This window comes from Eulemur rufifrons, chromosome 6 (genome assembly GCF_041146395.1).
Source record: "Eulemur rufifrons isolate Redbay chromosome 6, OSU_ERuf_1, whole genome shotgun sequence".
Classification (NCBI taxonomy): domain Eukaryota; kingdom Metazoa; phylum Chordata; class Mammalia; order Primates; family Lemuridae; genus Eulemur; species Eulemur rufifrons.
The window spans coordinates 90,835,273-90,855,135 of record NC_090988.1 but is presented as its reverse complement, the minus strand read 5'-3'; the positions used below and the strand labels follow the sequence as shown (position 1 = coordinate 90,855,135).

The 19,863-nt window shown below is 37.0% G+C and overlaps 2 protein-coding genes across 2 annotated transcripts; both read left to right on the top strand.

Annotated features, from left to right (window-relative positions):
- The first annotated feature begins 6,309 nt into the window (after positions 1-6,309).
- On the top strand, positions 6,310-7,233 carry LOC138384413 (olfactory receptor 4C15-like). Its single transcript, XM_069469918.1, has one exon. The coding sequence runs from the start codon at positions 6,310-6,312 to the stop codon at positions 7,231-7,233; it is 924 nt and encodes a 307-aa protein (XP_069326019.1).
- Positions 7,234-17,960: 10,727 nt separating this feature from the next.
- LOC138384412 (olfactory receptor 4C16-like) lies at positions 17,961-18,893 on the top strand. Its single transcript, XM_069469917.1, has one exon. The coding sequence runs from the start codon at positions 17,961-17,963 to the stop codon at positions 18,891-18,893; it is 933 nt and encodes a 310-aa protein (XP_069326018.1).
- Positions 18,894-19,863: the final 970 nt, after the last annotated feature.

Here is a 19,863-nt window from a genome sequence, read left to right as displayed (position 1 = left end):
TGGAAAATCATACTGATGGGAAATTTCCAAACCCTGGGGAAGCTGAGAAGCAATTCTATAGGTTCGTGACCTCTCAGGGAAATTTCTTTAAACTCCAGTAGGAAACCAAGGAGGAAACTTTTGCTGCTTTATTATTTTTTTCCTGAGACTATGTTATAAACAGTACTTGATAAGCAGTGGGGGACATTCTCTACCTCCTCTGCCAGAGATGCTCTTCCTCTCTCTCTTCGATGTAGAAGGAAGGGTTAGAAACAACGTTCCTGTTTTGGCCAGCCACCAAATGGACTTTTCTCCATAGAGAATAAGAGACTACCATCACTAGAATTTTCAAGGAACTGAAAAATGGTGAGATTTATAATTCCCATGTTTGCAATTTCAGAGAAGATTTCAAACTTTGATGCAGTGCTTCAAAGTGTGGGTATCGTGGTTTGGTTATAAAGTTAAATGCAATAAATGAGCCTATCTCTTAAGAACTATGTACACTTGAGCTAGTTACATGACCTTTCTGACTCTCAGACTTCTCATGCTTAATGAGGATAATGTTAATAATATTACGAAGCTGAAAGGATGTAGAAAGAAATAAAATAATACATGTGGAGTCCACAGAATAGCACTTGACATGTAATAAGTGCCCAAAAAACTGCAGTTGTTAGAATGCAAATTGGTATCTGCTTTTTGGGAGAGGGGATAGAAGTACCTAATTAATTCAAGTCTGATGAAATTAGACCTATCTTCAGCCTTGCAGGTTCAAGATAAATATGAATAACTTAGAAATGCAACAAATGCATAGTTTTGTCACTGCTCCCTAATAGGATCTTATTTATTCTTTGTAAAATATTCTCATTTATCATTTATGCTCTAATGCTCTCCCCATCCCGATGTTTTAGATTAAAAAGCACATTTTTCTGCTGTTTAAAGGCTAAATAAAGAACACTGGCATAATATGGTAAATTCAAGGACTGTTGTACCACATACAGGGTTACTGACGTAGAATAAAACACTATTTCCACGGCACCCTAACAAATGGCACAGGGAAGGACATTAAGGGAAAGAAATCTGTCTCACATCACAGAATGGAGTCTTCTGATTTTAACTATGTCCACTTTATTTTCTTAAGCACATTTGATGTCACAAATAGCATTAGGTTCCTGCCTCAGAATTGTTCAGGAAAATTTAAATTGCTTTAGTGCTCATTGTCCTGGCTTTGTCTCACCCCTAAAATGAGCTAAGTCACTAAGGCAACAGAAGAAAAGAAGGTTCAGGCATGGATCCGGAGGGAAACCAGTACAAACATGAAACGGTTTTTTGTTTATTTGTTTGTTTTCAAATTCCAGAAATAATAAAAGTGTAAGTGTTGAGAGTTTTAGGGAAATCAGCAGAGTAATATAGAGGGGAGAGAAAAGGATCTGAAAATCTGAAATTTGAAGAGAACATTGTAGGTTTCCAGGGAAAGGAATAAGCTTTGCTAGACAGGCAAGGAATAAATATTTTGTTGCTGAATAATAATCCTAGATGAAAAAAATGGTGGATTTAAGGAAATTAACGGGAAGATTAATTACAAATAGGATTTTAATTTATTCTTTTTTTTGTAATAATAATATTTGGAAAAAGGTATCCAACTGAATGTGCACGCATATATACATATAAATGTATCTAAAATTTACTGCTTGAAATATAACTGAAAAACATTTCTTACAAAGACAACCTTTATACTAATTCCTCTTACGATTCTAAATGTTATGTATATTTCAACTTTGAAACAGAAATTCTATTATTTCAAGAATGAATGATGCTAGGATTAGTTTTATTGCAAAAACTGGTAGGAAGGAAACAGTAGGCAATGTGGATAGTGGGCATGAGGAGGTCAACTTCCCAAGGTCACAGCTACAAGAGATGCTGTGAGGGGGTCCTGAGCAATCTGAGGTGCAGCTCCAGCATATTAAGGGTGTGGCTGTCAGGAAAGACCAGGAGAAATATGGACAGAATAAGCTATGACCTAGAGGACAATGTGAATATAACATTGATATCAAAGTGAGCGCTTAGAGGACAGGGAGGGCTGGCCCCATGCTATGGCTGTTTATGAAGAGTATACAAGAGTTTATAATTTTAATGTAAGATTCTGTGCAATGTTAGCATGTTAATTCCAACTATGCAAATGAATTATCCCCAAACACCACCTCTTTTGTCTGAAGAGTTTAGATGATTAAAAACACGATATTATAGGTTTTAAACTTGATACTAATTTTAAATATTCTAATAATAATACATAGTTTGCAAATAAAAAGTCACTATAATTTTTATATGTCTTCTAGATTATAAAAATTGTATTTAAAATATCTGTACAAATGAGCAGAGTTATTACAATTTTACTTCTGATTTTCTCTCTTATATTATAAAAATGTCCTCATATTTTTAGTGTTTTATATATAGCACTATGTGTTACTAATTTGTGGTAGCCTGATTTAGATAAACTTCTTTCTATCATTGTTTTTTAGATATTTCTCAATTTTCACTATTATAAATGACATGACACCATCTTTCATTATAAAACTTCCCCATCTCATTTCACCATCAGAATAAATGTTTACCATTGGGGTTACTAGTATAAAAAACACAAACATGTTTATCATTCTGAAATTATTTACTAATATTTTTTCCAAAAAGACTGCATGAATGAAGTAGTTTCATTACAATTTTAGAATGGGCATAGTTAAAAATTTGCATGATTGTAAAAACATATTATATTCCTAAGACAGATTCAATTTTCAGTCTTGCTCACTTTGTGTCCATAGGTAGATGCTGCTTCAAATTAATGCTGACATCAATATTTGATTTCTACTTTGCAAAAAATGTTAATAATAGCTGACTATTTTATTTTCATGGGTGAAACAGTTGAGCAAGTATTACTATCTATTTTATAGCAGAGGAGGCTGAGGCACAGTGGTTTCTTCAATGACACATGGCTAGTACACCATGAAGCTGGGATTGCTCAAGTTTTGCTAACACAAATTGAACAAGTTTTTTTTAATAATTAATTTTCATTTGGAGTAATTTTCAATGAACAGAAAAGTTGCTAAGAGAGTATAGCAACTTTACACTACTCAGTTTCCCTTACTCTCATCAACTTACATTGCCATGGGTACATTTCTCAAGACTGTTAAATGAACATTGATAAGTTACTTTTTTTGGGGGGGAACAGAGTCTCACTCTGTTGCCTGGGCTAGAGTGCTGTGGTGTCAGCCTAGGTCTCAGCAACCTCAAACACCTGGGCTCAGGCAATCCTCCTGCCTCAGCCTCCCAAGTAGCTGGGACTACAGGCATGTGCCACCAGGCCCGGCTAATTTTTTCTATATATTTTAAGTTGTCCAGCTAATTTATTTCTATGTTTTTAGTAGAGATGGGGTCTCGCTCTTGCTCAGGCTGGTCTCGAACTCCTGAGCTCAAAAGATCTGCCCGCTTCGGCCTCGGCCTCCCAGAGTGCTAGGACTACAGGCGTGAGCCACCGCACCCAGCCCCTAATAAGTTACTCTTGACTACACATCAGATAGTATTCACATTTCACTAATTTGTCCACTACTGTCCTTGTTCTGTTCTAGGATTCAACTTGAGACAACACATTGCATTTAGGTCAATTATGCTTTAAATGATTTAAAATCATAACTCTTTTGATTAAAAACCATGGGGACACTATAGTCTCCATTGTTAAAGTTTTAACACTAATTTTGAAATTCCTTTTACCTGAAAGAAGAAGGGGTAGATTTGCTTGTATCTAAAGAATATTTTAATTATAAAATAATATTGTCCTTACTAATAAAACACCCTGGATAAAGGAAGTGGAACAATTAAGAGTTACTTAATTATTCAATAAATATAGAGTAGTGTCTTCCATTCCACTACCCACCTAATTAGGTTTCTTTGTGCAATGCAGCTATCTGAAATAGGAGTGCACGTTGGTGGGTCTGAGAGCCACAATAATTTATTCACGGATTACTCAGGGTGTTTAAAAAGTTATACATTTAAAAAATGTTACTTCTATACTGAGATTAATCATACAAAATATGTTACGCTTGTAAATTAATAAAAGGATGAGTAAAAACCATGTTGGTCATGGTAAAGCAGAAATTAGGAGTGAAGATGTTTTCATTTCTACTCTGTGTCAATGACTCTGGGAGCTTGTTCTCACCACTCATCATGACCTTCCAAGCTTGTTACTGCATCAATGTTTTTGTGTGTGTTGCCTTACCTGATTCTCACAAGAACCCTATCAATAGACATCTTTCTTGTACCCATTTACAGAAGTGTCAACTGAGGCTTTGAGAATTTGAAGAATTTTAAGGAACATGTTCCACCCCAGTGGAAGATCCTGAATTTGAAACCAGGTCTCTGTGAGTCTGGAGGTGATGTTTTTACTCATTTCATTTCACTTTTCCTGCTTTGGTCCAAGGCTAAGCTGAGCACTGCTGGGTCATGTATTGATATTTTTTGCTTTGTGATAAGTGGGTGTTGACTGATCCAATGGCCTTACAGGGTTTGGTTGAACTCTTGTTTTCTTGGCAACAACTTCTAACTGCATATGGGGTACATTATGCAGACACCGGCAAGAATGACCCTAGAAACACAAAGGAAATGGCTGCTTTAAAGTAAGCCAAAGGACAGATATTAACATACACAATTGTGTATTCATAGTTTTATTAACATATGATTGTTTCTGTTAACTCTAAGTGATATTCATAAAAATCAGCTTATTTGTAAGCCTCACAATAAATCCCATTTTTCTTTTGTTCACTATTTTTTGACAAACATATATATGTATACATATATAATATTAACACATGCAGACATACATATGTGTTATATGACTGACATATTTCAGTTGCACGTATAGATGAGGATCCAATCATCCTGTGAAGCTGTGTCTACCTGTGGAAAATGAAGTCAGAGTTTGGGTAATTAGCTGGATGATTCATTTCAAACCTTTCTGTGGGTAAGGAGGATGGCTTTGTAAGTGAGATAATGGTAACTACAATTGATAAGGGCATGTTATCATAAGAAACATTTTCACATTTGAAGCTCATTATAATCCTGGGAGATGAGCAGGTAAGTCTTTAATATATACACATCTCTCAGCTTTATGATAATATCAAACAAATTTGAAACATGTATATACTTAGTAGTTACACTTGATCAGACCTGACCACATTGTGCAAATAATTGGCAAATAATTAATAAAGCCTCAAGACTCTGTTCTATATGCAACTCGTTGTTTCTCTTCCTTGCCTATGATGTGGCTGCCAATTTGTATATGTAAGTGTTTGTAGAAAGGTCAGCCCTGCTCTGAAATTCTTGCAGAAAAAGAAAAATTTCACTCCTCTCCCTGTTGTTCCAGTGAGTGCTGGAGACAGAGGGGCTGTGTTCAAATCCCAGATAAACCGTCTGTTGTTTGCTGGAACTTAACCTCATCAGCATGAGCTTCCCACCAATCTAACAGGGACAATAGGACTATCAGAGACTGTGTTCTATGCACTGGGTCCTCAGCCCCACCTTACTTCACTTAGTCACCATGACAACACTCTGATATAGGCATTATTGTTTTTATAAACTTCTCATTTTCAAATGACAGATTAAAAACAAACTCAACACTTAGTGCATACTTGTTATATCTTAAACACAGATCTAGTCATTTTCCATAGATCATTCTCTTTCATAAACAATTAACTAATTCATTTAAAGGCCCATTACAGACTTCCAAAGACATATGTGAGGAGTAGCCATGATTTTCAAGTGGCTTTTAAACTGCATGTTATTTCTTCTATTTGTAGATAAGGCGGTCTCCAGTTTAGGATGTCATGCCGTTCACCTCTGCTCACATTCCATGCCAATGGCAGGCATTACTAATAAATTACAGTTCTCCTTTCCTCATAACTTGGAGGTGGCTACAGAATGCTTCTCAATAATTCACTCTGGGAGCCACCACTAAAAGGTCAAAGCTGGCACTTGAGATGAAAACTATTTCTCTTCTCTACCATATGTGAATCATTTCCTTCCCCAATATTGAAACTATGCCTCTTTTAAGGCATTCAATAATTTATCTCCACCTCATTCTGCCTGATCTTTCAGTACTGCCTTCAACAATTTCGAGTTTTGTGTTCTCAGTGACAACACCAGCACTCAGATAATTTTGTATGTGGATTCTCCAAACTTGTTGAGGACTACAATACACAACTTGAACTGAAGCAAATTTTTCTTTACCATGACTGCAGATTCTACATGATCATCACTGTTGGAGCTGTCACCTTTTCCTTGGAAATTATGCACAACCAAAGCTTTGTTACTGAATTTGTCTTCCTGGGGCTCTCACAGAATCCAAATGTTCAGAAAATATTATTTGTTGTATTTTTGTTTGTCTACATTGCAACAGTTGGGAGCAACATGCTAATTGTAGTAACCATCTTCAGCAGCCCTGCACTACTTGGATCCCCCATGTACTTCTTCTTGGCTTTCCTGTCCTTCCTAGATGCATGCTTCTCCTGCGTCTTCATGCCAAAGATGATTTCGGATTCCCTCTATGAGAGGAAAACCATCTCCTTTCAAGGCTGCATGATACAGCTGTTTGCTGACCACTTCTTTAGCGGGGCAGAGGTGATTGTCCTCACAGCCATGGCCTATGATCGGTATGTGGCCATTTGCAAGCCTTTGCATTACTCTTCCATTATGAACCGGAAGCTCTGTGGCATTCTTATTGCGGTAGCCTGGGCAGCGGGCTTCTTGCATTCCACGATACAAATTCTCTTTACTTTGCAGTTGCCCTTTTGTGGTCCCAATGTCATGGATCACTTCTTCTGTGACTTGTATCCATTAGTGGAGCTTGCCTGCACCGACACTCACATATTTGGCCTTTTTGTGGTCATTAACAGTGGGTTTTTCTGCATCATAATCTTCTCCTTGTTGCTTGTCTCCTATGGTGTCATCTTGTTCTCTCTGAGAGCTCATAGTTCTGAAGGACGGAGAAAAGCTCTCTCTACCTGTGGATCTCACATTACTGTTGTGGTTTTGTTCTTTGTCCCGTGCATGTTTGTATACACACGACCTCCATCTGCTTTATCCTCTGACAAAATGGTGGCAATAATTTATGCCATCCTAGCTCCCTTGCTCAATCCTTTGATTTATACTTTCAGGAATAAGGAGGTAAAAAATGCCATGAGGAAAGTATGGAAGAGATTGGTGGTGGTGTGATGGAAAATAAAATATTAAACTTTTTTTTATAAAATCAAGGTTAAGAGGAAAAAAGTCAAAATTGTCTTGGACAAAATCTTTATTGGATATATCTTGCATATCTTTGATGGGAGACTTTTTATTACTGCTTCTATCTTGTTATTTTTATCGGTTTATTCAGGTTTTGGATTTCTTTTTGGTGTTTTGTTTCTCAGAATTTATCCATTTATTGTATGTTTTCCAATTTATTGGAATATAGTTGCTCGAAGTAGTCTGTAATGATCCTTTGGATTTCTACAGTGTCAATTGTAATATCTCCCTTTTCTTTCTCTTTTCGTTTAAATACTTTTTGTTTCAAAATATTATGGGAGTACAGAATATTTTTGTTACTTGGGTCATTTTTGCAATGCTTGAGTCCTGATTATAGGTGTGCCTGTCACCTAAATAGTGTTCATAGTACCGATTATGTTGGTTTGATCCCTTCCCTCTTCCCCTCTTCCTCCTGGCTGCTGTCTACTGAGTTTTACTTCCCTCTGTGCACTTGTGTGCTCATCAATTAGTTCCAATTTAATAGTGAGTACATGTGGTGTTTGTTTTTCCATTTTTGTAATACTTCACTGAGGAGAATGGTCTCCCATCAATTCATGAGTGGATTAATAAAATGTAGTATATGTGCACCATGGAGTATTAGTCAGCCATAAAAAAGATGAATGAATATCTCCTTTTTCATCTCTTACTTTATTTATTTCGGTCTTCTCTCTTTTTTTGTTAGTCTGGCTAAAGGAGTATCTATTTTGTTTATCTTTTCAAAAACCCAAGTTTTTGTTTCGTTGATCTGTTTTGTATTTTTTTGTTTTGATTTTATTTATTTCTTCTCTGATCTTTATTATTTCTTTCCCTCTACTAATTTTGGGTTTGGTTTGCTCTTCTTTTTCAAGTTCTTTGAGATGCATCATTAGCTTCTTTATTTGAAGCTTTTCTACATTTTTAATGTAGGCACTTATTACTGTAAACTTTCCTCTCATTATTGCTTTTGCTGTATCCCGTATGTTGTATTTTCATTTCCTTTTGTTTTGAGACATTTTAAAATTTCCTTCTTCATCTCTTCATTCACCCACTGGTCATTCAGGACAATATGGTTTAATTTCCATGTTTGAGTATTTTCCAATGTTCCTCTTGTTGTTAATTTCTAGTTTTATTCCATTGTGGTCAGAGAAAAAGCTCGATATCATGTCAATTTTGTTGAATTTTTTGAGACTTGTTTTGTTGTCTAACATATGGTCTGTCCTTGAAAATGATCCATGAGGTGAGGAGAATAATGTGAATTCTTCAGCTGTTGGATGAAATGTTCTGTCCACATTTGGTCTATAGTGCAGATTAAATCCAATGTTTCATTGTAGATTTTCTGTCTGGATGGTCTGTCCAGTGCTGAAAGTGGAGTGTTGAGATCTCCAACGATTATTGTTTTGTGGTCACCTTTCTCTAGCTCTGATAGTATTTGCTCTTTATATCTGGGTGCTCCAGTGTTCGGCACATACATATTTAGAATTGTTATATGCTCTTGCTGAATTGACCCCTTTATCGTTGAGGTGGCTCAACAGACCCGAAAAATCCTGTCTGCCTGTGAGAAGAACCCCACAGATGCCTACCAGCTCAATTATGACATGCACAACCCCTTCGACATCTGTGCTGCATCCAGTAGAGAAGTGTCCGCTCAGCGGGGCCTGCTATTACCCTGAGTTCAAGGGTCAAATCTGCAAGGTCACTACAGTGACAGAGATTGGCAAAGATGTGATTGGTCTAAGGATCAGTACTCTGCAGTTTCGCTAAGGCCCCCTTTGTGTGTGTGGGTCCACCACCATATGTTCCCCCCAGAATGTATTAGTCTTTATATCCTCCTCCTAACACCACTGCCCACCCACCTACCTCCGCCAACCCTGCAGCTACCCTTCAGATTAGTGATATTTGGCTCTCTCTGCCCTAAAGCGTAGTGTCATTTTCTCTTCTTCTATGGCAAATCAAAATGTCTAAACTTGACTTTTGAGGACATATCTTCTGAAGTTGACTACAGTTATGATCAGAGTTGGCCTCTCCTTTCTCACTTAGCTCCTTCAAGGAAAAAATGAATACTCTATAATGGACATATGTTTAGTAAATTCCTTCAGTATTTATTCCTCCCCTCCCCACCAGCTTTGTTTCCTGTCTACTAGAGAGGAGCAGGATGTAATAAACAAGATGCCGTTTTTGACTCAGCCATACCAACTCTTACTCATTTCCCATTTTCCATAGGCATTTAAACTCCCAAGAAGGTACCCTCAGTGTACTCAGAAACTTAAGGTCTGAGAAGAAATCATTTGGTTTTCCAAAATGCACACCACTTGTGCATAACCACTTGCTATTGATTTGTCCTTCACAGCCATTGTTCTCATATTTTGTTTCTCACACTAAATAAATTTCTATAAGAGCAAAAAAAAAAAAAAAAAACTCAGGTGTATTAGCACCTGTCTCCAATGTTATACAGCAAGAATAGAAATCTTGACAATTATTAGTTCTTCAGTAGCTGAGAAGCTGAGATAAATTTCAGTTGTGGACCTTCCTTCTAGGAAGTAATCCAGAGAGATCATTTTGAAAATGTTTGTGGGGACCAGAACTGTTACCTAGAGAACCCACTATGCCCAGGGCTGAAGAGCTTATTTTCCATCCTTCCAATGGCTGCATTTTTAAAATGACTCAGTATCTTTCTTTTTAACTTTTCTTTGTCTTCTTCCTGTTTTCTGCTCTATCCTGGAAACATTTCTTCAACATCTCACTGGAGAAATTCATCCAGACCCCTTCTATGAGCCATCGTCCTTTACAAAGTTCAAACCAAACAAAAAGTAAAAATATTATTAAAATATAAATTTCATATAACTTGAGTATTTGTATGTGTGTGAACTCACATGCACACACACACAAATATTACAGAACTATGCTAGCCCTATCAAATAACTTTATTAATTAGTGTAACTGAGTCCAAGCTCATACCACTCACCACAGGACAGCCAACAAGTTGAGAGAACAAGGTGTTGGGCAAAGGAAAGTGACTTTTATTCAGAGAGCCAGCAAACCAAGAAGATGGTAGACTAACAAACCAAGAACCATCTTAAGGTAGTATGAACTTTAGGCTCCTTTTTACTTTAAGGACAGGGGAAGAGGTGGGTTGGGCTGCGAGTGGTAATGGAGAACTGCAGACACCTGTGCATCAGTGAGGGTCTGAGGAAGTTGTAAAACTCCTTTGCTCTTGGTCAGTAAACTTTGGAGGATGAAGGTCAGGATACAACTCTTTCACATAGCATTGTTACTCATATGATGCTTTCCTTACCACCCTGGGGGTTACTTTTGGGAGAAGGAGGGTTGCCACCTTTCCTTTAGCCTATGTGCAGAGCTAAGCAGAAGCTTTTAACCTGAGGTCAGAAGCAAAATGGAGCTATTTATGCTAAGCTTCCCTTTCACTGTTGCATTTGTTTGAGACAAGAAGATAAGAAAGGATTTCATTCATTAGCAATGAGGGAATACGTTTTAAAAAAGCAAAGGAAGGAAAAACTTGCACAATTTCAATTTGCTTTGTAACACCATTCACGCTAGTTACTGAAGTGATTTACTTTCACTTGCAGCTGTGGCTGTCATGTCTGTGTTCACTTTTGCACAGGAAGTTACTATTATAACTATTTACACTATGAGAATGTCAGTTAATGTTTGACATGCAAAAAAATAAAAATAAAACAAGGAGATAGTCTTTCCAAGTCACATCTGGAATGTTCACCAATATTTGCCAGTGAATATTAATATATTGACAATAAATCGGATTTACATGACTAATTTTTAATAGTGTCATTGTGCAGTTTAGGCATGATGATAATCTATGCAGTCACATCCCTGAAGGGCAGAGAAGTCAGAAATGACACGGACGGAAGCATTTGGCTCTTCAGCCTTTCCGTGATGATGTCTAAGATGATCGGTGATACCGGGTGAAGGCTAAAGCTGAATTTCAGAGCATCTCTATTTAAAAGTCTTCAACAAGTACTCAAATTTGAGAAACAATTATCTACACACTATAAAGGTAACCTCAGGTTGCATGTATATAGACAATGGAAAATCCCAAGGGACGCACAGTCTTGAGTGAGGATGCAGCTGTGCCCCTGCTCTGTGTGACAGGCAGGGGAGAAGAGGGATCTCAGGGAGATGCTCTATGCAAAGACAGAGAGTTGGCATGTATTCATAGATAGGAGAAAGGCACAAGGCCTCAGTCACAGTTCTTGAATGAACAGGGCACTGGGGACAGAAACACTATAAAAGTGGATGATGTAATAAGTTAGAGCATCTTTCACTTTGTTGGGGATTTTGGGACCTGCTAATAAGGGCCATGTTTTGGTAGCTCAATAGTAGGATTCAGCTGTTGGGCCTCTTGCCAAGAAACCATTGGCAGCTAGAAGAAGTTATCACTGGGGAATAGAAACTACAGTGCCTGATAGCATGGAAGTGGTTTTGGCAGGAAAGACTCTGAATAATTAAAGTACTGCATCAGCCTCAGAGACCAAGACACCATGTTGGAAGCAGATATCGACCACAGTTTGCCATATACCTCCGGGAATGCACTTTTCACTCCCTGTGTCCTGAGCCAGAGTCAGGGGCTGGAGTTTCAAAGAATCTGTAAGCCGGGCTGATCTAAAGAACACATTATTTCTGTCACTTCAGCATAGTTCATGATCTCAAGGAATTACAGCCTAGACAAACGTGGAATATGCCTATAAATATCTCTACATCAGCAAATTAATCATTTGGGGTTTTAAATTATGAAATAGGATGAAGGTAAATGTGTCTTTCATTAGGCAATCTTTTTGACCTCTTCGCTTTAAGGAATTTCTTAGAGGTGAAAATATCTGCAGAGTCTGCCCTCAGAAGGTATCAGGTCCATCTAAGGCTCATAGTTCTGGAAGTTCATTTATTCACTGAGATACCAAAAAAAATCTGTAAAAGAGTGAAGATAAAACATCTCATTATCATTTCTCTAAGAGGAGATCTTATTCTACTTTGGTAGCTTTCAAGCCCAGGCTATATTCCAGGAAACAATGCTCTGTAAGATACCATACAATACTATTTTGCATGTCTATTGGCTCAGCTTCCTTTGGTGTTGGCTCCACTTTTCATCAGGCTGTCTCCACTCATGGTAAGATTGTGGGGCAGGAGTTCTGGGCCTGTCCTTTCACAAACTCTATTAGGAAAAAGAGAAAGACTTTTCTTTTTTTTATTTAAAAATATTATGGGGGTACAAATATTTAGGGTATATATATTGCCTTTGCACCACACAAGTCAGAGCTACAAGCATGCCCATCACCCAGATGGTGCGCACCGCACCCATTAGGTATGAATATAACCATCCCCTCCTCCCCTCCCACTTGCATGACACCCAGTGAATGTTACTTCCATATGTGCATGTAAGTGTGGGTCAATTAGTACCCATTTTCTTAATAATTTCCACAATAGTATGGAGTTTGCATCTCATTTGCTACTAGATTCCTGACCTGATCCTTCCATCCTTGGAGACATCTTTTCTAATTGACCCAGCAGAAGTCATATTCCTATTTTTGGGAGATCACACTACCCAGATCTTACAGACCGAATATGGAAAAGTTGTGATTTCTCAGAGGAAATTAGAGGTTATTTATTCAAGAAGGAAAATGGACATGGACAATCAGGGCCCACTGAGACAGTTTGTACAACTCACTTTCAGCCATCATTACACAGCAGGCCGGATGTATCTACAGAGGTGTTTAGACATTGTGCAGCAAAACAGCAAATGTCCTGCAAAGGTTGAATGCGTCCTCATTATAGATCCTGCATTCCACACTACATCATGGGAAAAAAGCACATTCTATTATGGGGACAACCTAGCATGTTGAATATCTCATATGATGTGTCTCAGTGCTGTTGATTGTGCTTGGAAATCACATCTATGAAAGGGACTCCTGGAGGAGTTTTCCAAGATCAGACTTCACTTCTGTAAGCTGCCTTCTAAATTAGTGGTCTTAGTGTGGTTCGGAAAGAATCAGAAGAGATTCTTATTTTATTTAACATTATAGAGGTAGTTTTTCAGAAAAGATTATATTAATAAATAGTTATTCAAATGCTTTTTCAATGTGGTTTCATTTGTTTTATTTGTGCATTCACTTACTAAATGATTATTAATTGCATACTATAAATCGTAGTTCATAAATACTATGGCAAATGTGGTGGAGAACAAGATAGTCACGAACCCTACCTTCAATAAGTGCTTGCAATTTATAGAACTTGCTAAGAGTTTGAGGAATAAAATAAGAATTCTTTCTGGGTTTCTATCTGTAGTGCAAATTTTTTCTATTTTAAAGTTATCTAGTTACTGATCACTTTGGTCAGGACCCGGATGTGTATGAGTTTGAGACTCTAGTGCTCTCCTTACACAGAAAACATGCACTCCTTGCTGAATTCTCCTTTAGGTTCCTGGGTACTCTTTCATGATTTTATCGTGATTCTTTGAACATTCTTCTTGAGATCCTTCAAGTATCCTTTTAAATGTTGGTGTAACCCTACATTTTGTTGCTGGCTGTCTTCTCTAACCTGCTTTCTTCAGGTGACCACACACACCCTCATGATTTAAATAGTCATTTACAAATACTGATTTCCAAATCTAGTTCTGTAGAACTGACTTGAAATTCATACTTGCAAAAACATTCAATGTCTACTGAAAATGTTCACTCATCTATCCATGGCTACCTGAATTTCAACCTGTCCTCATTACATTACTTTTAAGTCTAAGTTCCTCGGCCTGCAATACTGTCACTCAGCCACAGAAATGTCTTTCATCATCATCACTTTCTAGTGCTTCCTGGTTTTCAGTTTAGGCTAGTGTAAGGAAAATGTGTGGAAAGAGGAAAAACACAGAATAAAACTGTCATTAGTACAGATATCAATATTGAACTTACACAACATCAATCTAGGCAAGCTAATTAACTTCTGCGAGTTTCAGTTTTCTCTCATATGAAATGTCATCATTAATACCTTCCTCTTGGAATAATTAAGTGAATTCAAAGATATAACTGATGTAAAGTGGCAAGCCCAGAGCCAAGTATATAAAAAATATTCAATAAGTATTTGGTTAAAGTAAAATTATTTCAACAAAATGTATTCCTTAATAAATGTCTTTTTACTAACCTGAATTAGTAAAACAAATGGAAATGATTTTGAAAGAAAGATGAGATTCAGTGTCCATTATACATATTTAAATACTTGGACCGCATGTTACAAATCTGTGGTTCTTTGGTGGATGTTTTCTGTAGCCCACAGAACAGAACCTCTGGAGCACCACACTGCGCTCCCTGGGTTGTACTTGCAAATATATTACAAGTGTTTTACAGGAGCTAGAAAAGTTTATTTCCTAATGTATGAAGTGGCAATTTAGGGCACTACATGGGAGCAGAATTATTTCTTAGTGACCCACTTCCTCATTTACCAATGATACTATTAATATTATATTTTTTCATTTTCCTTTTTTCTATAATGCTCCCCACCATCCATTAGCATTTTTCTCCTCTTCTCTGGAACCTTTGGTGGGCCTGAGGCACCTAACATCTCCATACCTTTGTATCTCCTTACAGAATATGAAGAAGGTCATTGCTATTCTTATAGGCTAAAGACACAAACCAAAAGTTACATTTATCATAATATCTGAGATGTTTCTGATTCGAAAAAGAAGAGAAACTTTAGGGACTAATACTCCCTAAGATGCTAATATCTTACATCATTAGGCATTGAAATATTCCCTCTGGAGTGCACAATGAAACTTTGTTTGGTTTGTTTTTTGTTTTTTTTTAAGTATTCTACGGGAAGGCTGCTTTCAAAAGGGGATGAACAGATGACCCTAATTTAGAGAGTCTTCCAACAGGTAGGTGATAGGTTATTTCCATCTTTACAAGCTTAGAGTCATGATTACAAATTAATTAAATGATTTTTAAATATATTCCTATATGTCTTGTGATTATACTGCTTCCACATCTTCTGAGAAAGGAATAGAAAAAAATGAATAACCCAGTTTTCATAGGCTTACTGTTAATATAAGAATGAAATTGAATGAAATATAAGCTTTGAACTAGTTTATGAGTACCAGGTATGTGAAAAACCATCACTGTTGTGTGAGGAGAGAAGGATGCATTATATGTCTTAAGGCTTATTATAATTTCTTGAGATGACAGAGTATAGAAAAGTCTGTAATATTTTTTCCTTTTTTTAATGGAAGACAGCTGGGCAAGGTAAGTCTTCACGAAAGCTATGGGTACCAGAAACATAGAAGAGTTTATTCCTGATAAACAATTAGAGAAACTGTTAATAGAAAATAATAACCTTTACAAAATATCAGGAGAATGTTAGCTTTTCCATAGCCAAGTGACAAAATTGAATACAATATTGCATATCACACCATAGAATTATTATTCCACTTACGTTTCTTCAATAGTATCATAAGAATATAATTTAAAATTGATGCACATCTGACTTTTATTTTGAAAAGTTGAATAACTACCCCCTGGAAAACATTCAGAACAAACATGAAAATGCTCAGTCTAAACACTACATATTGAAGGTGAAAGATAATATGCCATATATGTGGTAGAGACATTGCTAAAAATATTTTGGGTAAAAACCTTCCCTTTTGCTCAATATGTGCTGCTGCTCCACCTTCTTCCATGTGTCATCTTATCTACCAGTGCATCTCCACCAATCTGCTCTTTGTCTAGTAAGATTTTGGAAAAGAATTAATTAAACATTAATTTTATGCCATTTGGGGCAACCAGATATGGAAGCATAGGCAATGAGTATTGAATTTTATAACATTTTGGTTCTCAGGCCAGACTATTTTCCAGGGCATCTCGTGACCAGATAGCAGGTATCATGGGATTCCATTACACAGAGTGAGGAGCTCCAGGTGGGTAGGTTATATCACTCTTTAATTTGGGCTTGTGGAGAATAAAGCAGCTTGGGACAACTTGTTTTCTTTTCCACAGAGAATCGGTAAATTCTGCATAGAATAAAGTCAGTATAGGAATTCTCCCAAAGATAGAGGTCTGGTATAACTGATTTACTGAGGTTTGGGCAGATAGAGAGACTCCTTAACAACGCCTCTCCTTGTGTCCTCTGCAATACAATAAAGAGGCACAGAAGGAGCCACCTGACACTGTGTTCCACCCTTATCCATCCTCCACCTCTTCTTCATTGCTTTTCTTTCAGCCTTTCTCTTACTATCAACACCAGCACATTGTCTATTTAATACTGTTTTGACCAATGTAGCCACCCTAAAGTTAGCCAATCCTGTTTGAAGAGTTGAGGTCAATGCAGTGGTTATTAGAATATGTGCTATATTACTGGAGCTGTTTTGTCTCCAGACCATTATAACCCACTTATTGTCTCATTCCTTTGAGAACCTTATGAAAAATGTTAATAGTCCTCCAGAGTAAAAAAAAATGGATGTAGAGTCATACATACAGAAATTCCCCAAAATGTGCATCAGTATCAGAAAGCTAAAAAAATGTCAAGGCTCTCCCTGCATTAGTTAATGGCTAAGAATTCATGAGAAACAATGACTAATTTCTAAGATGATCATTTTATGAGAGTCAAAGTCCCAGTGTCTTTCATGGCACCATCTTGCTGTGCAGAGTACAACATGTATTTCTCCAAGTTGTAAAGCTGACTCAGTAAGTTATTTAAAATAGCTCTCAGGCTTTTTTTTTAAAAGAGGAGCATATTTGTCAGGCTATCATATGTAATAGATAGACCTCGTATATTAATGATATGAATATATTTTGCAATCAGCATACTACTAAAATAGTCAATAATCACATAAATATTATCATATTTCAAGAGGTAAGAGAGAACATTCAGTTAAAAAACACTAAGCACCTGCATTATACATGACCTTTGGTTTGCTACAGTGGAGAATATTATCTTAAGAACACATAGCTTTCTAATATTCTCATTCCAGGGAGGAAGCTAAAAGAAGCACACACCTAATTGCATTTAAGCAAATATATGTAATAGCATAAGAAAAGATATTTTAAAAGCCATTAAAGAGCAGCAGAAATAATTTAATTTATCAAAAAGAAATCATTGAAGGCTTCACAGAGATTTTTCCACAGCTGGGTCTGGAAGTTTCCAGATGGTTGAAGTAGCTAGTAATGGAAAAGAATTCCAGGAAGGAAGGCAGCTATTGACTACTGATTAAACTACTGATTAAATATTTAAAGAGGACCGTCAGTCCATATATTTACACACACACACACACACACACACACACACACAAATGGGCCCCAATATCTCTTGAAAATGAAAAAAATGAAGTTAAAATTAAAATAGATCCATGCATCTTAACTTTTCATTTATTGAATTGGGCAAATTAATGAGATTCATGCCAAAGTTAACAAGAGTTTTTACTTGAAGAATGCTATTGGAAAGTATCATATTCATAGGCATATTTTAGCCTCATAATAGCACTATGAAGTAATGATTAAAACTGAGAAACAAGTGTTAATGTGACTTAAGAAATCACAAATGGAATGTCTCTGGTGAGGAATAATTAATTTTGCCTAAAATATTCCATAACATCACATAGCATGCTATGAATTAATTCCTTTATTTTTTGCAGATAAACCATTTCACACTTGCCCCTTCTCCTCATTCATGAAACCATGCAACTGAGTAATAATGTGACTGAGTTCATTCTGATTGGGTTGACACAGGATCCTTTTTGGAAGAAAATGGTGTTTGTCACTTTCTTGCTTTTCTATTTAGGGACGTTGTTAGGAAACTTGCTGATTATTACTACCATCAAGACCAGCCGGGCACTTGAGAGCCCAATGTACTTCTTCCTTTTCTACTTATCGTTATCTGATACCTGCTTCTCTACTTCCACAGCCCCTAGAATGATTGTGGATGCTCTTTTGAGGAAGGCCACTATCTCTTTCAATCAGTGCATTATCCAAGTCTTTACATCCCATTTCTTTGGCTGCTTGGAGATCTTCATCCTCATCCTCATGGCCATTGACCGCTATGTGGCCATCTGCAAGCCCTTGCACTACATGACCATCATGAGTCCCCGTGTCTGTGGTGTGTTGGTGGCCGTTGCCTGGGTGGGGTCCTGTGTGCATTCTTCAGCTCAGATTTTTCTTGCCTTGAGTTTGCCATTCTGTGGTCCCAATGTCATTGATCACTATTTCTGTGACTTGCAGCCCTTGTTGAAACTTGCCTGTTCAGACACCTACGAGATCAACCTACTCTTGGTTTCCAACAGTGGGGCCATTTGTACAGTGAGTTTTGTCATGCTGTTGTTCTCCTATGTGTTCATCTTGCGTTCTCTGAGAAACCACAGTGCTGAAGGCAGGAAGAAAGCTCTGTCTACCTGCATCTCCCACATCATCGTGGTCATCTTGTTCTTTGTACCTTGTATATTTATATACACGCGCCCTGCAGTCACCTTCCCCGTGGATAAGATGATAGCTGTGTTTTATACAATTGGGACACCTTTGCTCAACCCTGTGATTTATACATTGAGGAATGCAGAAGTGAAAAATGCCATGAGGAAGTTGTGGAGCAAGAAATTGATCTTAGATGACAAAAGATGAATGAATGTTTTAAATCCTTCTTTATAGTTTGGAGTGACCTAGAAGAAGTCAGTAGAGAATATTATCTTCTTATTGTTGATTTAGTATAATCCTGTCTTGGGGCATGAAGATTAGTTCCTTTAAGAAAAGCGACAATGTGAACACATACACTGGTTAATGTTGAGTCACATTCATGCAGAGAAAGAGACAGGTTGAGGTACAAAGAGGTACATAAAGCCCATCGCCTTCACTGTTGTTCACTGCTGTGTCTCTGGCTCTCTTGCCTGCCTCGTAACACTTATGGTTTTGGTCTGTTCTTTTTTATGCTCTTCCTCATGTTGATTTCTGGAGTTCCCTGCTGATAATTACTCAAATTTTCCCTGACAAATTTTCCCTCTTCCAAACAGTTTCCTTTATTAGACATTTTGGTTTCATCATATCTTATGCTCAACTTAGTTGTTCTTCCTGAGTCAGAAGAAAGCATCAGACTTAAATAATTGTAGAAGGTTCATGTTGTAAGAGATGGTATAAATAACCTAGGCAATCTCCCTTTCAATTCTTAGAGTTATACACTGAAATCTTACCTTACGTTTACCTAGATCCTAAAAATCAAGCCTTTATATAAAGATTAGAAGTTTTTCATATGCTAACCACTATTCTTCTTGATTTTAAGTTATTTATATTTGCAAGACAATTATTGGCTCAAAAGCCTATAACATACCTTCCAAAATTTTAGGTAGCCAACATACTCTCTTATTATGCACTTTTAGCATCAATCTATTTTTCTATGTATTTAATTTTGTGAAATCTCTTAATTTTTGTGAACTATTTAATATTCAGAGTTTTTATGACTATCATTAATATTAGTAAATTACTCTGATAAAATAAATGCATATGTACACCTCCACTTGCCTATAGAATGTCAACACACTAAACATGCAGGGAGGCTCAGATTCCCAGCACTTTGCTGACTGCAAACTCTCTCTCTCTT

What these genes read in the sequence shown, in the direction of transcription:
- LOC138384413 (XM_069469918.1), top strand. Translation starts at nt 6,310, where the DNA reads ATGCACAACCAAAGCTTTGTTACTGAATTTGTCTTCCTGGGGCTCTCA.
- LOC138384412 (XM_069469917.1), top strand. Translation starts at nt 17,961, where the DNA reads ATGCAACTGAGTAATAATGTGACTGAGTTCATTCTGATTGGGTTGACA.